General features: G+C 54.9%; 6 protein-coding genes across 6 annotated transcripts; 2 read left to right on the top strand and 4 right to left on the bottom strand.

Moving 5' to 3' along the window:
• Positions 1-7: 7 nt before the first annotated feature.
• CC84DRAFT_1196129 (uncharacterized protein) lies at positions 8-3,294 on the top strand (the record flags this gene model as incomplete). Its single annotated transcript, XM_018181439.1, has 6 exons — positions 8-136; positions 186-262; positions 318-504; positions 550-1,176; positions 1,221-1,486; positions 1,533-3,294. The coding sequence occupies 6 exons, from the start codon at positions 8-10 to the stop codon at positions 3,292-3,294; spliced, it is 3,048 nt and encodes a 1,015-aa protein (XP_018036191.1).
• Positions 3,295-4,071: 777 nt separating this feature from the next.
• On the bottom strand, positions 4,072-4,758 carry CC84DRAFT_735801 (uncharacterized protein). Its single transcript, XM_018187234.1, has one exon. It carries the CDS (start codon positions 4,670-4,672, stop codon positions 4,211-4,213), a length of 462 nt encoding a protein of 153 aa, XP_018036190.1. The 5' UTR covers positions 4,673-4,758; the 3' UTR covers positions 4,072-4,210.
• A 106-nt stretch (positions 4,759-4,864) lies between these two features.
• CC84DRAFT_1164268 (uncharacterized protein) lies at positions 4,865-5,290 on the top strand (the record flags this gene model as incomplete). The annotated part of the gene is made up of 1 exon (XM_018178456.1): positions 4,865-5,290. The coding sequence occupies exon 1, from the start codon at positions 5,111-5,113 to the stop codon at positions 5,285-5,287; it is 177 nt and encodes a 58-aa protein (XP_018036189.1). The 5' UTR covers positions 4,865-5,110.
• A 1,224-nt stretch (positions 5,291-6,514) lies between these two features.
• CC84DRAFT_735790 (uncharacterized protein) lies at positions 6,515-9,460 on the bottom strand. The gene is made up of 4 exons (XM_018187233.1): positions 9,424-9,460; positions 9,110-9,365; positions 6,868-9,044; positions 6,515-6,800 (listed from the first exon to the last, which is right to left on the bottom strand). The coding sequence occupies exons 2-4, from the start codon at positions 9,219-9,221 to the stop codon at positions 6,702-6,704; spliced, it is 2,388 nt and encodes a 795-aa protein (XP_018036188.1). The 5' UTR covers positions 9,222-9,365; positions 9,424-9,460; the 3' UTR covers positions 6,515-6,701.
• CC84DRAFT_1164267 (uncharacterized protein) lies at positions 9,424-11,178 on the bottom strand. Its single transcript, XM_018178455.1, has 2 exons — positions 9,999-11,178; positions 9,424-9,884 (listed from the first exon to the last, which is right to left on the bottom strand). Exons 1-2 carry the CDS (start codon positions 10,989-10,991, stop codon positions 9,642-9,644), a joined length of 1,236 nt encoding a protein of 411 aa, XP_018036187.1. The 5' UTR covers positions 10,992-11,178; the 3' UTR covers positions 9,424-9,641.
• Positions 11,179-11,220: 42 nt separating this feature from the next.
• Positions 11,221-13,317, bottom strand: CC84DRAFT_1205513 (cell wall glucanase-like protein). Its single transcript, XM_018181979.1, has 2 exons — positions 12,017-13,317; positions 11,221-11,966 (listed from the first exon to the last, which is right to left on the bottom strand). Exons 1-2 carry the CDS (start codon positions 12,844-12,846, stop codon positions 11,669-11,671), a joined length of 1,128 nt encoding a protein of 375 aa, XP_018036186.1. The 5' UTR covers positions 12,847-13,317; the 3' UTR covers positions 11,221-11,668.
• Positions 13,318-15,427: the final 2,110 nt, after the last annotated feature.

Raw genomic sequence — 15,427 nt, 5'->3', positions numbered from 1 at the left:
ACTCGAAATGAAGGTCCGTCAATACATGCTGCGCTTTGCGCTGGCACTTCTGGGTAGCAATGTCGTTGCTGCAAGAGCCCTGAGTGGCAAACCGAGCGACTTCATCATCCGTGAGGAACGTGCTCTGCAGGATATTGTTAGCATATCTCCCGACTTCTCCGAGCCCTGGTTCTAATGACACAAAGGTTACTTGGGATGAGCACTCACTCTTCGTTCACGGCAAACGCGTCAACTTCTGGGGCGGAGAATTTCATCCTTTCCGGCATGTTCTCTCTATCCTTCGCCTTCGCCTTCTCTCCTACTAACTCAAGTCACAGATTGCCAGTCCCAAGTTTATGGCTCGATGTCTTCCAGAAGATTAGGGCTATGGGTTATAATGGTGTGAGCTTCTACTCTGCGTGGGTACTCCACGAACCCAAGCCAGGACATTTCCAAGCAGAGGGCCTGTTTGATTGGGAGCCGTATTTCGCGGCAGCGAAGAAAGCAGGAATTTATCTCGTTGCTGTGAGTAGGATCACGAGGTCTTGAACGTAGATTGACTGGAAGCAGCGTCCTGGGCCGTATATTAACGCGGAGGTACACGGCGGAGGCTTCCCAGGCTGGCTTCAAAGGATCTCGGGAAACCTACGCACACCGGATGCGGACTACCAGGCTGCATCAAAGCACTACATCGAGTCTATCACTCCCATTCTAGCGAAGGCCCAGATCACGAATGGAGGCCCGATCATCCTCTTCCAACCGGAGAACGAATATTCCATGGGCATGAACAACGTCACCTTCCCAGACGCAGATTACATGAACGGTCTCATGAAGCAATTTCGCGATCTGGGCATCGTCGTCCCTTTCATTAATAACGTTGCATGGCCGAGTGGGATAAACGCTCCGGGTACAGACGCCCCAGTGGATATCTACGGACACAACTCGTATCCTCTGGGAATGAACTGTTCGGATCCGAAGAACTGGGTTGACGGCGCGCTGCCTACGGATTGGCGCAAGACACATCTTGAGCAGAGCCCGAAAACGCCATACTTACTGGTCGAGTACCAGGGCGGTGCATACCAGCCATGGGGAGGTGATGGATTCGATAAGTGCGCTGAGTTCACGAATCATGAGTTTGAGCGAGTGTTCTACAAGAACAACATCGCTGTGGGTGCGACGATAAGCAATTTCTATATGGTAGGTCAGACATTCGGATGCTTCGACTTCTTGCTAATCTCGAGACGACGTTCGGCGGAACAAATTGGGGCAATCTCGGCCATGCTGATGGATACACTTCGTACGACTACGGAGCTGCTATCACCGAGGAACGTCAGGTTCATCGTGAAAAGTACAGCGAGGCCAAGCTCATTGCAAACTTTGTCGCTGCTTCGGGAGATGCTCTTGCGTCTGCTACGCCTGGTTTTAACACAACGGGAGTATATACAGACAACGACGCTGTCACGGTAACACCCCTCGTCGGAGAGCAGACCAAGTTCTACATCACGCGGTATGTTTCTGAAGCCCCCTAGACAGTACCTTCTAACACACGCTAGCCAAGTGAAATACAACTCGTTAGACTCCGTATCGTACAAGCTCGCAGTGCCAACCAGCACTGGCAACATTACCATCCCGCAGCTTGGTGGAACCCTCTCTCTGCACGGTCGTGACTCAAAGATTCATGTCACTGACTACCCAGTGGGAGGATACAACCTCCTCTACTCATCGGCCGAGATCTTTACTTGGAAGAAGCACGGTTCCAGAACAACTTTAGTAGTATACGGCGGTCCGAATGAGCGCCATGAGCTGGCTGTCTCAAAGACAAGTGGAGCCACGGCAGTCGAAGGCTCTGGCGTCAAGTTCGCCAACCGAAACGGGGTTACCATCGTCAATTGGGACTCTAGACCTGAGCGAAGAGTTGTTAGGATCGGTCCTAGCTTGTATATCATCATTCTTGATCGAAATTCTGCATACGACTACTGGACCGTGAGCACCAGTGAGGGCAGTTACTCTCACGAGCTTACACCATCGTCGGAACTCATCGTGAAGGCTGGCTATCTACTTCGCACTGCGTCCATAACAGACGGCAAGATTCACCTGACGGGTGACATCAATGCGACCACAATTGTGGAAGTGGTTGCTGGAGCGCACGAAAAAGTCAAAGGCCTAACCTTCAATTCCGCAGACGTCAAAGCCACGCTCGATAGGAACGGTTTCCTGAAGTCAACTACTCTTGGCTTCTCCACCCCACAGGTCCATCTCCCAGACCTTAAAACTCTATCATGGAAGTCCATCGACACCCTGCCAGAGCTGCAACCAGACTATGATGACTCCACATGGCCAGACGCAGACCACACAGACACAAAGAACACCTACTGGCCTCTCATCACTCCCACCGTCCTTTGGGGTGCAGAGTATGGCTTCCACGCTGGCTCGCTCCTCACGCGTGGCCACTTTGTTGCCACCGGTAACGAATCCATCATCCACCTTAATGTCTCAGGTGGCTCAGCCTTTGGCTTCTCCGCGTGGGTTAACAGCACTTTCATCGGGTCTTGGGAGGGAGCCGGCGACGTCAAGATTGCAAACCTCACACTACCCATCCCGAAGCTGATCAAGGGGGATAACTACGTACTGACTGTACTTTCGGACCATATGGGCCATAATGGGAACTGGTTCATTGGCTACAACGAGATGAAGACGCCGCGCGGGATCATAGGGTACGACTTCCCAGGACACACGCCGCCGAACAACGGCACATCACGCGCGCCTGACGGCATAAAGTGGAAGATCACGGGCAACCTCGGTGGCGAGGACTTCCACGGTGGACGGCGAGGCTCGCTCAATGAGGGCGCGCTCTGGGTTGAGAGGCACGGCTACCATCTCCCTGGGGCACCGACTGAGTCTTGGAAAGCGAGTAAGGAACCCACAGCGGCGCTACAGAAACCGGGCGTGACGTTCTACACTGCCACCTTCACCCTCTCCATCCCATCCTCCATTGATGTTCCCCTCTCCTTCGTCTTCTCCGGCGATGCCTTCAACGGCAAGGGGAAAGGCTGGAGAGCGCAGCTGTGGGTGAACGGTTATCAGTTCGGAAAGTTTGCGAATGGTATTGGGCCACAGAAGAGGTTTCCCGTTCCGCAGGGAATACTGAATTACAGCGGAAAAAACACGCTAGGCGTAAGTATTTGGGCGTTGGAAAAGGGTGGTGCAACACCAGGAGGGTTTGATATGGTGAGCGGGATGGTTGTGGAGAGTGGATTTGGGGATGTGGAGTTGAGTCCGATGGATGGGTGGGTAGAGAGGGAGGGAGCATATTAGGAGGCAAGAACGACGCGGCTTGCACCGGTGGCTCCAACCGAAAGAAAGGGCAGTTACGGTCCGCTCTAGTACGTCTATGTCATTGCACATTACCTCCGACCACTCCTGCCTCCCCCCTCCTCGCCTCTCCCGCCGACAATTCCGTCCTCTGCGCCTGTGCCTGCGCCGGCGAATCCAGCTCCGCAGCCACGCACCCACCTTTAAGCTGGTGCACCGCGCTCCCTTCTATCTGCGGCGCCTGATTATACATCCCCGCCTCGTGCACCCCGCGCTCGCGGTCTTCCACCTCATGCACTTTTTCCTGCTCTACGTCCCTCTCTCCCTCCGTGCCTGCCTTTCTCTTCTTCAGAAACGCAACGATAGCCCCAATAATAGCGACCAGACCAATAATAGCACCAATCACGGCACCCGCAATGGCGCCCCCAGACGCCTTCTTCTTCTTGTACTTCTTCTTCGAACTGCTCACGCCCCCAGACGACCCCTTAGAACTCGTCGTCGCCTTGGAATTCCTAGAAGTAGACGACGACGAAGACGACGAGGGCGCCGCACACCCCACGCTCACTTTCACCCCCGACGACGCCCACCCGTCGATTGGATGCGCCCACGCCTGCGCGCCGCTCGTGCTGGCAGACCACATCTGCGTCGCGCTCGAACCGTTGGCGTCGTATATACGCGCGGTCTCGCTCTGGGATATGGCGATGTCGGAGTAGCAGATGCCGCCGTAGGCGGGGCGGGAGGAGACTGCGAGGGCGGAGGTTGTGGTGTCGAATTTGTAGGATCTGATGGAAAGTTTACTCAGTATGTGTACTTGGTAGCGGAGGTTCTTGGTCTGTCACGCGTGCGTCATGTGATCTGTAGATGCTAGAGAATCGATCGAGCAGAGCAGGAAGCACAAAAGGGAAGAGAGAGCGGCTACTCACTCAGGACAGCATGCCAAATAGTTGTCATTGCCCGCATATGCCGTGCACCACTTGTCTGGACAAGCCAGCGGGCTCATAGCCGGCACCACAGAGCTTCCCAGCGCGCGCGCAGCGCTCGGCGACACTGCGGTGTAACTCTTCAGAAATTCCTTGGGATAGCATCCGCTGGCAGTCACCCCGGGCGCGGGGAACGGCTCGTTCCAGTAGATGAGAAAACCTGGCGAGGGCAGGATGTCGATGTTGTGCGTGGCCGCGCATGATGCGGGAGCTGTGAAAGTGGTCGACAACGCGAGCGTGGTGGTGGGCTGGCGAAGTGCCATCTTCTCTTCTCTCAACTTGTGTTGTTGTTGGCAATACTGGATGAGGAGGATGCTACCTGGGCTTCGAATCAAAGATTGGTGGATCCCCGCGACGATATTATACACGAGGGAGGTCTCAGCTGGATACCCCCCTGCCATCTGTGAAATACGGATAGCCTCGCGGGCACCGACATTGGAGCACTGGTTAAGATTGGCTGGGCGTAAGACGCTTAGATGGATAGAGGAGCTGGCTAGGCTCGAAGCGCGAAGGAGCAGTGCGGTTGTTTTGGCCCCCAATTGAGACGGTGTCTGATGTGCGGGACCACAGATTACATACTTCCCGCCATTGACGCCCATCTCACCGTCATATTTCGATAGTATGCTTGGAAACAAACGTCGCTTAGGACAACAGTCCCATCGTCTGAATTTTCGGTGTCACCGCACATGCCGAAAACAATCTCTCGATTCCCAAGCTCTTGGGCAGTATCGTATCACACCCTCAAACTCTCCGGCACCGCCACACTCGACATGTCCTCTCTTCAAACTACTCCAAATTCGATGAGCGCTGCCTAACTGCAAAATCGAACCAAGCGGAACATGCACGCAGTCGCAGAAGAGACTAGACTAGAATGTATTGGATGTTCGTATGCCCCTCGTACACATTTCTTATCATCCAAGCACCCAAAGCCTCATTTGCTTAGACACACTGGGCGTGCGTCGAGCTTAAGGACATACTGGAACGCGTGGAATATGGAGAATTTGGAGATGGATTAGCACATGGCCTATGTATCAAGGTTTCCCGTTGAGTGCGCATGCCTGCTGTAGCGGAAATGATGCCGTTTCCACGTGCTTGGCAAGGCAGATTGATTGTGCATGTCGCTAATCGACTTCACACACAGTCCGGCACATAGCATCACTGTAAGCAAACCACCGGGTATAAGGTGGATGTTTCTCGCAGAAGCAAAGGCACGGAAGCATATACTATCTTGTCTCGAATTACACTGACTTGGTGTTTGCATGTTCTTTGAGCTTTGATTGATTTTGTGGCTTTTATCTACACACGAGACCACAACAGCAACAGCATTCACTTTTCCTTCCCCGCCACGATCAATTATTCGCTTATCTTCCCTCTTTGACCTTCCACACATGATTCTCGTTGTTGTACAGTGCTCCACACATCGAAAAGCAGCGCCGTAAGGAATACACGTATACATCACACCACACCGATCATCACCCTTCCTTGCTTCCTCCTAGCATCCACTTACAAAGAACCTGCATCCTACGACTACACTCTCCTCCTTAAAGACTCCCTTTCTCTCGCTCTTCACCTGCCTCAGCGCGCCTCCTTGCTTTTCGCTCACCGCGTACTGAATCACGCAGTCCTTATTCAGCGGCGGGTTGTCCTTTGCGTTCAGGCGGTCGGGGCTGCGGGGTTTCTTGATGCATGGGCCAGTTAAGGTACGCTTGGGGGGTTTCTCGGGGCCACGCTTGCGTTTGAGGGTGGTGGAGACAGAATGTGGGGTGGAATGGGAAGCCGGGAGCACTGAGGGGGCTGCAGGTGCCGATGTTTCGATCGCGGATGCTGAAATTAAGCGGACAGTATGCGATAAAGCAGGTGTTTCCGTACGATCTGGTACAGTAGGAGCTGACAAGGCTGGCGGGCTGACTTGCATATTCGATTCGGCTTCCAGGGTGTTAGCTTCCATGGCTGACAATTGCGGTGAAATGGATAGCTCGGACAATGGAGAACTTGATCCAGTATCGACGCCTTTTGATACAGTTGGCCGGTCCACCACTCGAAACTCTGTAGCATGAACAATTCTGGCGGCCCCTTTACGTGCGGGTGTATCTACCTTAGCTGGGGAAGCAGAGCGAGACTTTCCCTGGCCTTTCGACTTTTTCTTGCGTAGAAGTTCCTCCGGATTATCAAAGACGAAGAGGTTGGCCTTGGGGCCCTGGACGCCAAGAATGCCAGTCTCAGCTTTCCGGTGCACTGGCGCATACACGTATTGACCAGAGGCAGTTCTTGTCGGAATTGATGTCTTTGCGACAGCGGAAGCGGATTCGGGCCCATTGGCAGCTGCAGCTGGGATCTTAACTGTCGCGGTGGACGCATCAGCATTCGTGAGACTGTCTTGGATGGAGTATCTCTTAGTCTTATTCGAGCTCGTGGTTTCTGTTGGATCGATCATTGCATTCGTCGATGCTGCCGACCGAGTCTCCATCCCAGCAGCTGCTTCGTTCGGACGACGCCGCACGGCAGGTTGTTTGATCCAATCAGCCGAGCCTGTCGGTTCCTCGTAAGCTCTGCCGGAAGAACTAGAAGGCAATGATACGTCAACAGTGAGGCTTACGTTCGCAGGAAGTAGACGTTGTGCCGTGAAATGATGAGAGACAACGACGCGAGGGCCCAGACGGATCACCAGACGGCGCAAAGAAATGTCAGGTCTGATCGGAACTCGGCCGATTAATTTCAACTCGGTCGGAGGTATCTTCGGCTTCTCAGTGACTTTGAATAAAGCCACAGGAGGCGGCGGACCGTTCGAAGGCACCCTAAGCGGTGGCATATACGGAATAGATGCATATGGGCTTATTGGACGAGGAATGACCCCCAGTGGCCCTAAAGGAGATCGAGACGTCCCATTCAAAGTATAGCCTGGAGAAATACTTGGGTAAAACATCGCACCGGGGTGAAATGTGCCGTGGCTCATTGAGCCGTACGGGGTCGAACTGTCCGAGGAAAAGACGGCGCCAGACCCTTGGCTTGGAAGTACGCTTGGCTGAAAATAAGGACTCGAAAAGACACTGGCGCTGGTAGGGCTCGGGGTAACTTCCTCGGGCATTGGGATGAACGAAGGGAGTGTGATTTGGCCATCGGAGCCATGTCTGAGAGGGGAAGATGCGTGGCCGTCGAAATTCGCAAAATCCAGCTCAGCCATCACGCCGTCGTAAGGCAACTGGTACGGATTGGCATGTTCGATGCCGTCATATTGATTCACATTGAATCCTGAATATGGTACCGAAGGTGCGTACGAGCTACGCGGGGGAATCGCCGGGCCGTGAGCGGATGGGTATGATATTCGTGGAGGTGGCATCTGGCGTGTCACCGCGCCCTGTAAGTCAGCAGCACCTTGGGATCCACGTATCTGTGGTGGTCCACTCGCTCCGGGGAGGGACAAATTACTGCGAACGCAAGAGGTCCGAGGTGCGAGTGCCGCCAACGGCCTGATCGGAGAACCAGTGAAAGGGTTGCGCCACGGTAAAGCTGGTTGTGGCGTCGGGAGTGGAAGGTTCTGGCTAGAAGGGGTCGGTAGGCCATAGTAGATGGTGTCCTGGGTCAACACAGGGCCCTCATGATCAGAATCACCCTCTGCGTCTTGATCATCGCTATCGAGCGAATGTGGTCCAGATATAGGCGCATGGGTTTGGCATGGCCCAGAGCCAGCATCCTCATTCACTTCATAACAGAATCGGTCATCGGACAATCGCGTTGGTGACTTCAAGTACACGGCGTTATTGACGGATTTCTTTCCAGTTCCCACTGTGATGATCACGTCGATGACGCCGAACTTCATCCCACTGGGCTTCTGAAGGTCTCCAACCATGTCCGGCATTTGCATGTTTGCGAGCTCCTGTAGATAACTTGCTGTTGGTGACTTCTCGCCGTTTACATCGACTCCTCGTTCGTTGGCTTCACCCTTCAAGGCTTGCCGGATCTCTGTCCAGCGAAATTGGGCACTTGTGGTATTTCCCGAAGCAGCACCGGACTGGGACGTATGTATGATCCACGGTCGCTCTGCCATGTAGTCAATGCGCGCACCGGCAAAGATCTGATTGAGGGACTTGGCGCCGGTCCGAATATCTTGCGTATGTATGAGGGTAGAGCTGGACAACTGGCCGTTGAACAGCACATCAATCTTGAGGTGCTGTGGGTTGCTGTTGAACGGGTTGTGGTGGAAGGTCTTGTCGCTAAGCATGACATGCAGAACGAGCGCCTGGGGCTCTTGGCGGTTGGTAGACAGAGTATATGGGGATGGTGCAATTGGTAAGCCATGCGTTGGAAATTGGTTGATTGAGCTGCTCTCCTCGTTCTCAGCATCGGCAGATATCAGGCAACCACTCCTCGTAGCCATGGCCTGTGACGAGCGTCTGCTGTTGATATCGAGTGCAGCGTATGTATTGCTCGAAGCAAGCCTCTGCTTCAGAGTCTCGAGTTGCCCCCGCCTGCCATAAGACTCTCCGACAACAGCTTGCAAAAATGGCGCATCACCAAGCCAATTGACCGCATATTTGCCGTCGTCCCCGGGAAATGGCACTCTCTCCTCGGGAAGCAACGTATGCACGCTCTCTCGCAGTGCCTTCTCTGCTTGTTCGCTTTTGGAAGCCGCATGATAGCCCTTCTTCAGCTGAATGTGCTCGGTCAGGGTAGGTGCGAGCGGCTGTGATGCCAAGTGAATGCGCACGCCCGAGCCGTAGAGGGACGGCATGGCGATAGGGTTTGCTTTGGCGTGTGAGCAATCGCAATGAGCGTCTGACGACCCCGCCGTGTGTAAGTGAGTGCCGTGTCGCGCTGGAGCCAGTAGGGCAGTGGCTCACACAAAACGAGTGTTTGAATGTGTACAGAAGGTGTGAAGCGCGGGCAGGTCCGCGTTTGTACCAACGCGTTGCCGATAGAAAGCGGGTGGGAGCCAAGCATCGTGCCTTCCATCAAGAACTTTTGGGAAGGAGCGGCCGGCGGCGAGCGACCCAGCAGGGGGAGCCCCACGGCAGCCGGCCTTTCCTAATGCATATCGAAAGCGTTCGAACCTGTGTGGTGTTCTGCGCTTGCGTCAAGAGAGCGCGTCTGGTGAAGCTATGCAAGACTCCGCGTCAGCTGAAAGGCGAATTGGTAACAGAATGGAGCAACGGACACAGTAAGACGATAGATTGAGAAGTAAAGAGATACCGAATCGTACATCACCAGACAGCCTCCCGTGGCAAGATAAAAGCCGGATATAAACTGGAGCCTTCGCCAGTCAGATAGGTACCTGATAGTGATTCCTGCGGGAACTTAGGCTACTATATGGGTATGTACTGTGGAACCGATACTGAATACTCCGTTCTTGCCTCCCCGAGAGAGATAGCTTTCCTATTTGGGTTTCTCTGCATACACGTTATGAGCTGCAAAGTTATGTGGCTCACCAGACCACTGGACCTCGTCCTCAAACTCTTTCCGCGAGTCTTCCACATATTGCCGCTGCTCAGCCATCGCCTCTTCTTCATTCTCAAACTCCATCACCCCCTGGTCTTCCGCTTCGAATGCAGCCCGTTCTTTCATGGCTGCAGCGTCCTCCTCAAGTTGCCTGCGCATATCCTGCTCCTCGTCTGTCACCTGAGTACGGAAGTCAGTATGAGTTGAGACAGGACGCTACATGTCTCAGCCGAGCGAGAAGTCGTTGCTTCTGCATGAAAGACACATCCACTTTGTGTCCGGCGGTTTACTTACAATGCCGATCGGGTCACCTCCCAACATGTCCCCGAGCTCTACGACCGTCTTCTCAAACACGTGCGCGACATCCCTCGAGTCCCTTTTGTAGGCTTCCTCCTCATCGTCGCTGTCGTCCGAGTTTTCGAAACCTTCAAATTTGACGAAGCCATCCTCGTTATTGCCCGCGTGGTCCGCTTTCCTGTTGACCTCTGGGGCGTCTTCGCCTTCTTGCCCCACGAGATGCTTAGTGGCTGTGCTTCTCGCGCGCTCAACAATGCCTTTCACGCGGACCTTGTCGGTCGTCGAGATGCCGCGATTGTCCTTGAACCCGGGCAACGGTTCATTGGTGTCGGGATCCGAGCCGCTGAGAAGAGCAGCAAGCGCAGTATCGAGTTTAGAGAGGAAGTTGAGTGTGGTGCGGGGCAATGGCGGGAACATGGGAATGCAATTGATAGCTGCCACGGTGATACTGATGAGATATGGGAGCTGGAGTGTAGGTGTACTGCTGACCCAGACCACATCGATAAGCGGGTCTAGGTCCTTTGCAACCTCTGCGAAGCTCTTGTATCCTGCCACCTCTCCCGGCAACAGCTCTTTCACATGTCTGTTGGTAGCCCTTTTCCCTACGTGTTCCAGCGCCCGATCGAGATAGAAGATCAGAGACATCTCTTTCTGACCGCCCGAAAGAAGCGGGTGTTTCCGCGGACGCGGCAGCGGCGCAGCCTTGTGCACTGAAGGCGCGGTTTGAACCGAAGGTGCGAAGGATGACTCGGGCGGAGTAGGAAGATCATCGGTATGGCTGAAGTTCTGGACGTGCGGGCTGTCCATGTCGAGGTCGACATTAATGGAGACGTCGTGCACGTTGGCGGGAATCTCGTTCGCTTCGGTGCGCTGCGGCATGACATCCTCGAAGATCTCGTTATCGCTCTCGGAGCCATCCATTGGGGTGTCAACGTCGGCAGTATCGCGATCGCGGTCGGTAGGAAACGAGTTGCCGGCTGCGTTGTCCATGGTGAATGTGGAGTGATGTTTTACCGCTTGTTCGAAGTGCTCACGGTGGGATGAACGGCTGCAAATTTATAAGCAAATCGGTGGACTCAGGCTGCATTCTACGAGAACAGGTGAGCAAGCAGGGAGTAGCCGATTCACATCTGCTCGTTGGCTAACATTCAAGAGGAGTGATGTTGAAGAAGGTTGAGGCGGGGTTGTGACGTTTGTCCCGCATTCAGCCGCGTCGGACCACACCCTTGCGCCACAGCGTCCATGCTCGCGTCGTTCCCGTTCCGTTGCAGCATCATCCCTCTGTCGATCATGACTATGCACAGAAACATGGATTTGGTACGACTTAATGAAAATTGTGTTCTGTAGTAGTAGACCCGAACATATCCATCTTCCAAGGCGCGGCATCAAGCCTTACGCGGAATTAGCGGAAATATACTGCCCACCCTAACCTCAAATCACGAGGGTATCTCTCGAAGTGTCATGAACGGACGTGAACCAAAATATAGCAAAGCAACTCAGATGCCAACCAACACCATCGCTATCACTTTCTGCTCTAATGACGCCACCCCTGCACCACGGTGCAGGGTCCATCGGGACCGACACCTGGGGCCAGTCTCGTCGCGTGGATTCTCTCGGCCCCTACTCCAGCCACACGACTGCACGTGCCTTGGACGCTGTACAATGGCTTATATACGCGCGTATCTGCTCGAGCGGGAGGCAGCATGCGAGGATTGCCACTGCTCCTTGTGCTGGATGAGGTCGGTAGCCTCCTTGTCCAGGTTGGCCTGGTAGGCGGCATATTCCCTGCGGCCGGCACGGCGCTGCTTGATGCAGCAGAAGAGGATGACGGCTGCGATTATGGCGACGACTCCGGCGATGGAAGCGATGATGGCAATCTTGGCAGTCTGGGAGAGCGCGCCCCAGCGGTTCTTGACACCATGCGGCTTCTCGATCTCTTGCAGAGTAGCCGACTTCTCGTTGTCCCTAGTCAAAATTAGTCACTGCCTGATGACGACCAATGGACGTTGACATACGCTAGCTTGACGACACCGACCTTCTGCCAGTCACCCGAGGCATCCATGTCATCCCAATTGTACTCTTTGGCAGTGGTGTAGTCCTGAACGTAGACGGTCTGTACGGACATGGTGAAGGGAGCCTTTTTGAAGTCGGTGGGACCACCAGCCCATTCTACGGTGTATTTGTTGTTGTTGTCGACGTCGCCGCCAGACCAGGCACCCAGGCGAACATTCATCGGCGTCTGGGGGTAGTTTTTACCGCCCAAAGCGTCCGCGTACTTGAGCTCGCGGACCATCTCATCGTCAATGTACCATTGGATGCGCTCCTTGGTCCAGTCAATGGTGTAGTTGTGGTAGTCGTCCTGAGGCGCGCTCTTCATCCTGAAGTCTTTGCCGCGTGTGTAGTCGGTCGTGTTGCCCTTGCCGAAGTAGTTGGTGAGAGCGTGTGTGGTGTTGGTCCCGAGGAACTCCCAGTCGATCTCGTCCAAGCACTCAGACTGCAAGATGGCGCTGGACACGATGCCTTGGCCCGGAGCGGCCTTCATCACAATCTCAACACGGCCGAAGAAGATGTAGAACGAGGACAAGACGGTCGGCGAGTCTCCCTGGAACTGGACAATGAAGTCGGTATGGTTGTCAATGTGTTCTACGGAGCCTTGGTTCATCTGCACCCAGACGTCTGGATTCCAGTCCTTGGTGAAGTCGAAGGTGGAGTTGCCGCCGAGCGCAGCCATATCAGGACAGCCCGTCGTGTTCAGCGGGTTGCATGCCGTGTGGGTTTGGGCCAACGCGGTGGGGAGCAGGGTGCTCGCGAGGAGCGCGGCGGCGGAGAGGGCGAACGAGTACATGGCGGGATTCGAAGTGGTAATATGGACAGGAATGGGAGCTGGAAAAGCTGCAAGGAGTGTGCGGGCGTTGCCAGACGCACCTGTATGTTCGATCTGTAAAGAGTGACTGGGTTAGTAGGTGAGTAGACAATGAGGGAATGACGCTGCAACGAGGAAAAGGGAGCCCGAGGAGGGCAAGGCTGCGTTTTGAAATGCGCCGCCCAAGCGGGAGGCGCGCACGGAGTGCAGATTGTAAGGGGCATTCCCAGCTTGGCTCGTGTCACCAGGGCCATTGGCCCATCTGCCCTTAGCAGCGCCGATCGCTGGCGGCACAAAACAGTGCACACATGGGTGCGTGGGCCTGCAACCGCCGCCTGGTGTCTCCCAGCGCGCGAGAGCGACTCGTCGTGCCAGCGCGCGCGTTGGCAGGCAGCGCTGTTGCTGAGCCCGCGATCCTCGTCGCCGTGGCGGTAGGCGCCTGCACAACAGCCAGGCGCATGCAGGTACGGCCCGCCGGGGCGCGATAAGAGAACAAGCTTTTGTACCTGAAACGCTAGGCCAGCATCTCCGTGCCGACGTCCAATCCTCTCCGGCGACCCCAGAATAGCGCGAGCGCAACTGTGAAGACACTCAGCCTCGGCGGAGTCAGCGCCACGGATCGCCGGACTCAGGAAATTGACACGAGTCTGCACTGCCGTGGCCAGCGCGCGGGAACCACCAGGCTTGCCGTCCTCTCATAAGACGCGACTCGACACCTTGATTTGGCTGTTTCCAATCCCACAAACACCGGCGTGGCACTGGCGTGGCTTCGCCGTCTGAAGTCGCTCTGTCGGGCTCTTTCGGGCAGTCCGTGTTTGGCCTCATCACGTCCCCAGGTTTCGTGACTGCATGTGCAAACGTTCCTTATGCGCATTGCAGCCTTGCAAGATCCAGCTCGTCATCCACTCGGCGGGTTTGGGAGGCGTAAAGTACCTTCACCAGTGCTAATAGGGACCATTTAATGCAACCTGGCCTTGTTGGCGCTATCTCCCAAGAAATAAGGTCAAAAACCATTTCTGTTCGGCTGATCTCGCCAGACCTGTCCAAATGGTGCTTCTGTACCAGCCACTCTTTGCCCATCTGTGTCATACAGCCCGATTGTTGTAACTGTCTCTCCTCGTGCATACCTCCTCCCGCATTGGCGTGATCCTGAACGGCTGGGCTTCAAGCCCATGTTCAAAGTACAAGGCACGCGATTCAGCTTCGGAAGTTGAATCGATGACCCTCGTAGATGCACTGCTTCCTGTATCGCTGTACAATCCACCGGGCGGATTGGAAAGGCTGAGGGGCCCCTAAGATCCTCGCTACTGGATGTACCGCTGGTGACAGCGGTCGTGGAAGCAGTTTCCGTTCATTCCGCGATTCGCCTTATGTATGAGGGTCTGTAAAGGCCTGGTACTTGCGGTTCGCTGTCTATCGGGGTAAGAGGTGCTGAAGCCTCTGCGGGTGATGCTCCACCTTCCGCCAGCTGTCTCTCATCTTCTGCCCATACTTACGTGTCGGGCCATGCCCAGAAGCGGGCAGATCTCTGCGATGACGACCGTATTGCTTCCTCTTTATCGTCCATTCGAATCATTGGCCTAGGTTCCAGTGCGAATGACACACAGTCCGAGCTCTGTCGACTTTGGTGCCTCTTGTGCCCCGCGCCTGTCGAAACCTGCGGTGTCAACGCCCCTGGCTGAGAAGTTTCTGTGCTGGAGGCATCGGCCACTGCTCGTCGCAGCTTTTCTTCGATCTTGACCAACCGCTGGTAGACCTGCCACGCTTCTACCGTGACATCTCCCACAAGTTCGACACTCTCCGGTTCCGAGAATACGACTTTGTAATTCTCAAGGGCTTTATGTGCATCTCACCTGAGCCTCTTGGTCTCGGTGATCTGAGTTCACACAGGCGGGTCCAATAACGCTTCCAAATTCCCAATGCAGGCCTTCGACAGCTCGGCGGGCGACCGCAGCTCTTGTAGCTCCCTGGATATATCGGCAGCAGGTACGGCATAGGTCTGAGAGAATGTTCCCCGTGCATTGGAGGGTCGCTGGTCGGAGGGGCTCAAGGTGGTGTTGACCGACAGCTGTGGGATCATGGTTCGCGACGTTGGACGCGTCGAGGACGCCATTGAGAATTAGTTTGTGCCTGTCCGCCGCGGGCTGTTCCCGTTCCCGTGGATGGTGACAAACCGTTGCTGCAAGCGCAACCATGATTCTGGGAAGGTACATGACAGCAGCATCCTGAGGCTAACCCTGCTTTGAACTTCCACGCTGGATCATTCAAAAGTACACTATAGGTCTACAAGTGCATAATAGTCTAGGTTAATACAAGATGTGGTGCGCATAATAGTCTAGGTTGATACAAGATGAAGTGCGCATGCATGCCCATTCTTGTGTCATCAGCCACTGTGCATCCAGGTCAACATCGCAGGGAGAGGGATATCTTGCGGTGCACACTATTAAACCAAGCCCTCTCCGTAGAAGCATTTGTCTGCAGCCATTTTGCCACTGGCATCGTGCACATCGCTGAATCGCCCTCACCGCCCGACCTCGGAACGCGCGACTCAAGCAACAGGAAA

Source organism: Paraphaeosphaeria sporulosa, assembly GCF_001642045.1.
Source record: "Paraphaeosphaeria sporulosa strain AP3s5-JAC2a unplaced genomic scaffold CC84scaffold_5, whole genome shotgun sequence".
In the NCBI taxonomy this organism is placed as follows: Eukaryota; Fungi; Ascomycota; class Dothideomycetes; order Pleosporales; family Didymosphaeriaceae; genus Paraphaeosphaeria; species Paraphaeosphaeria sporulosa.
The sequence above is the reverse complement of the archived record's forward strand: the minus strand, read 5'-3'. Positions and strand labels throughout refer to the sequence as shown.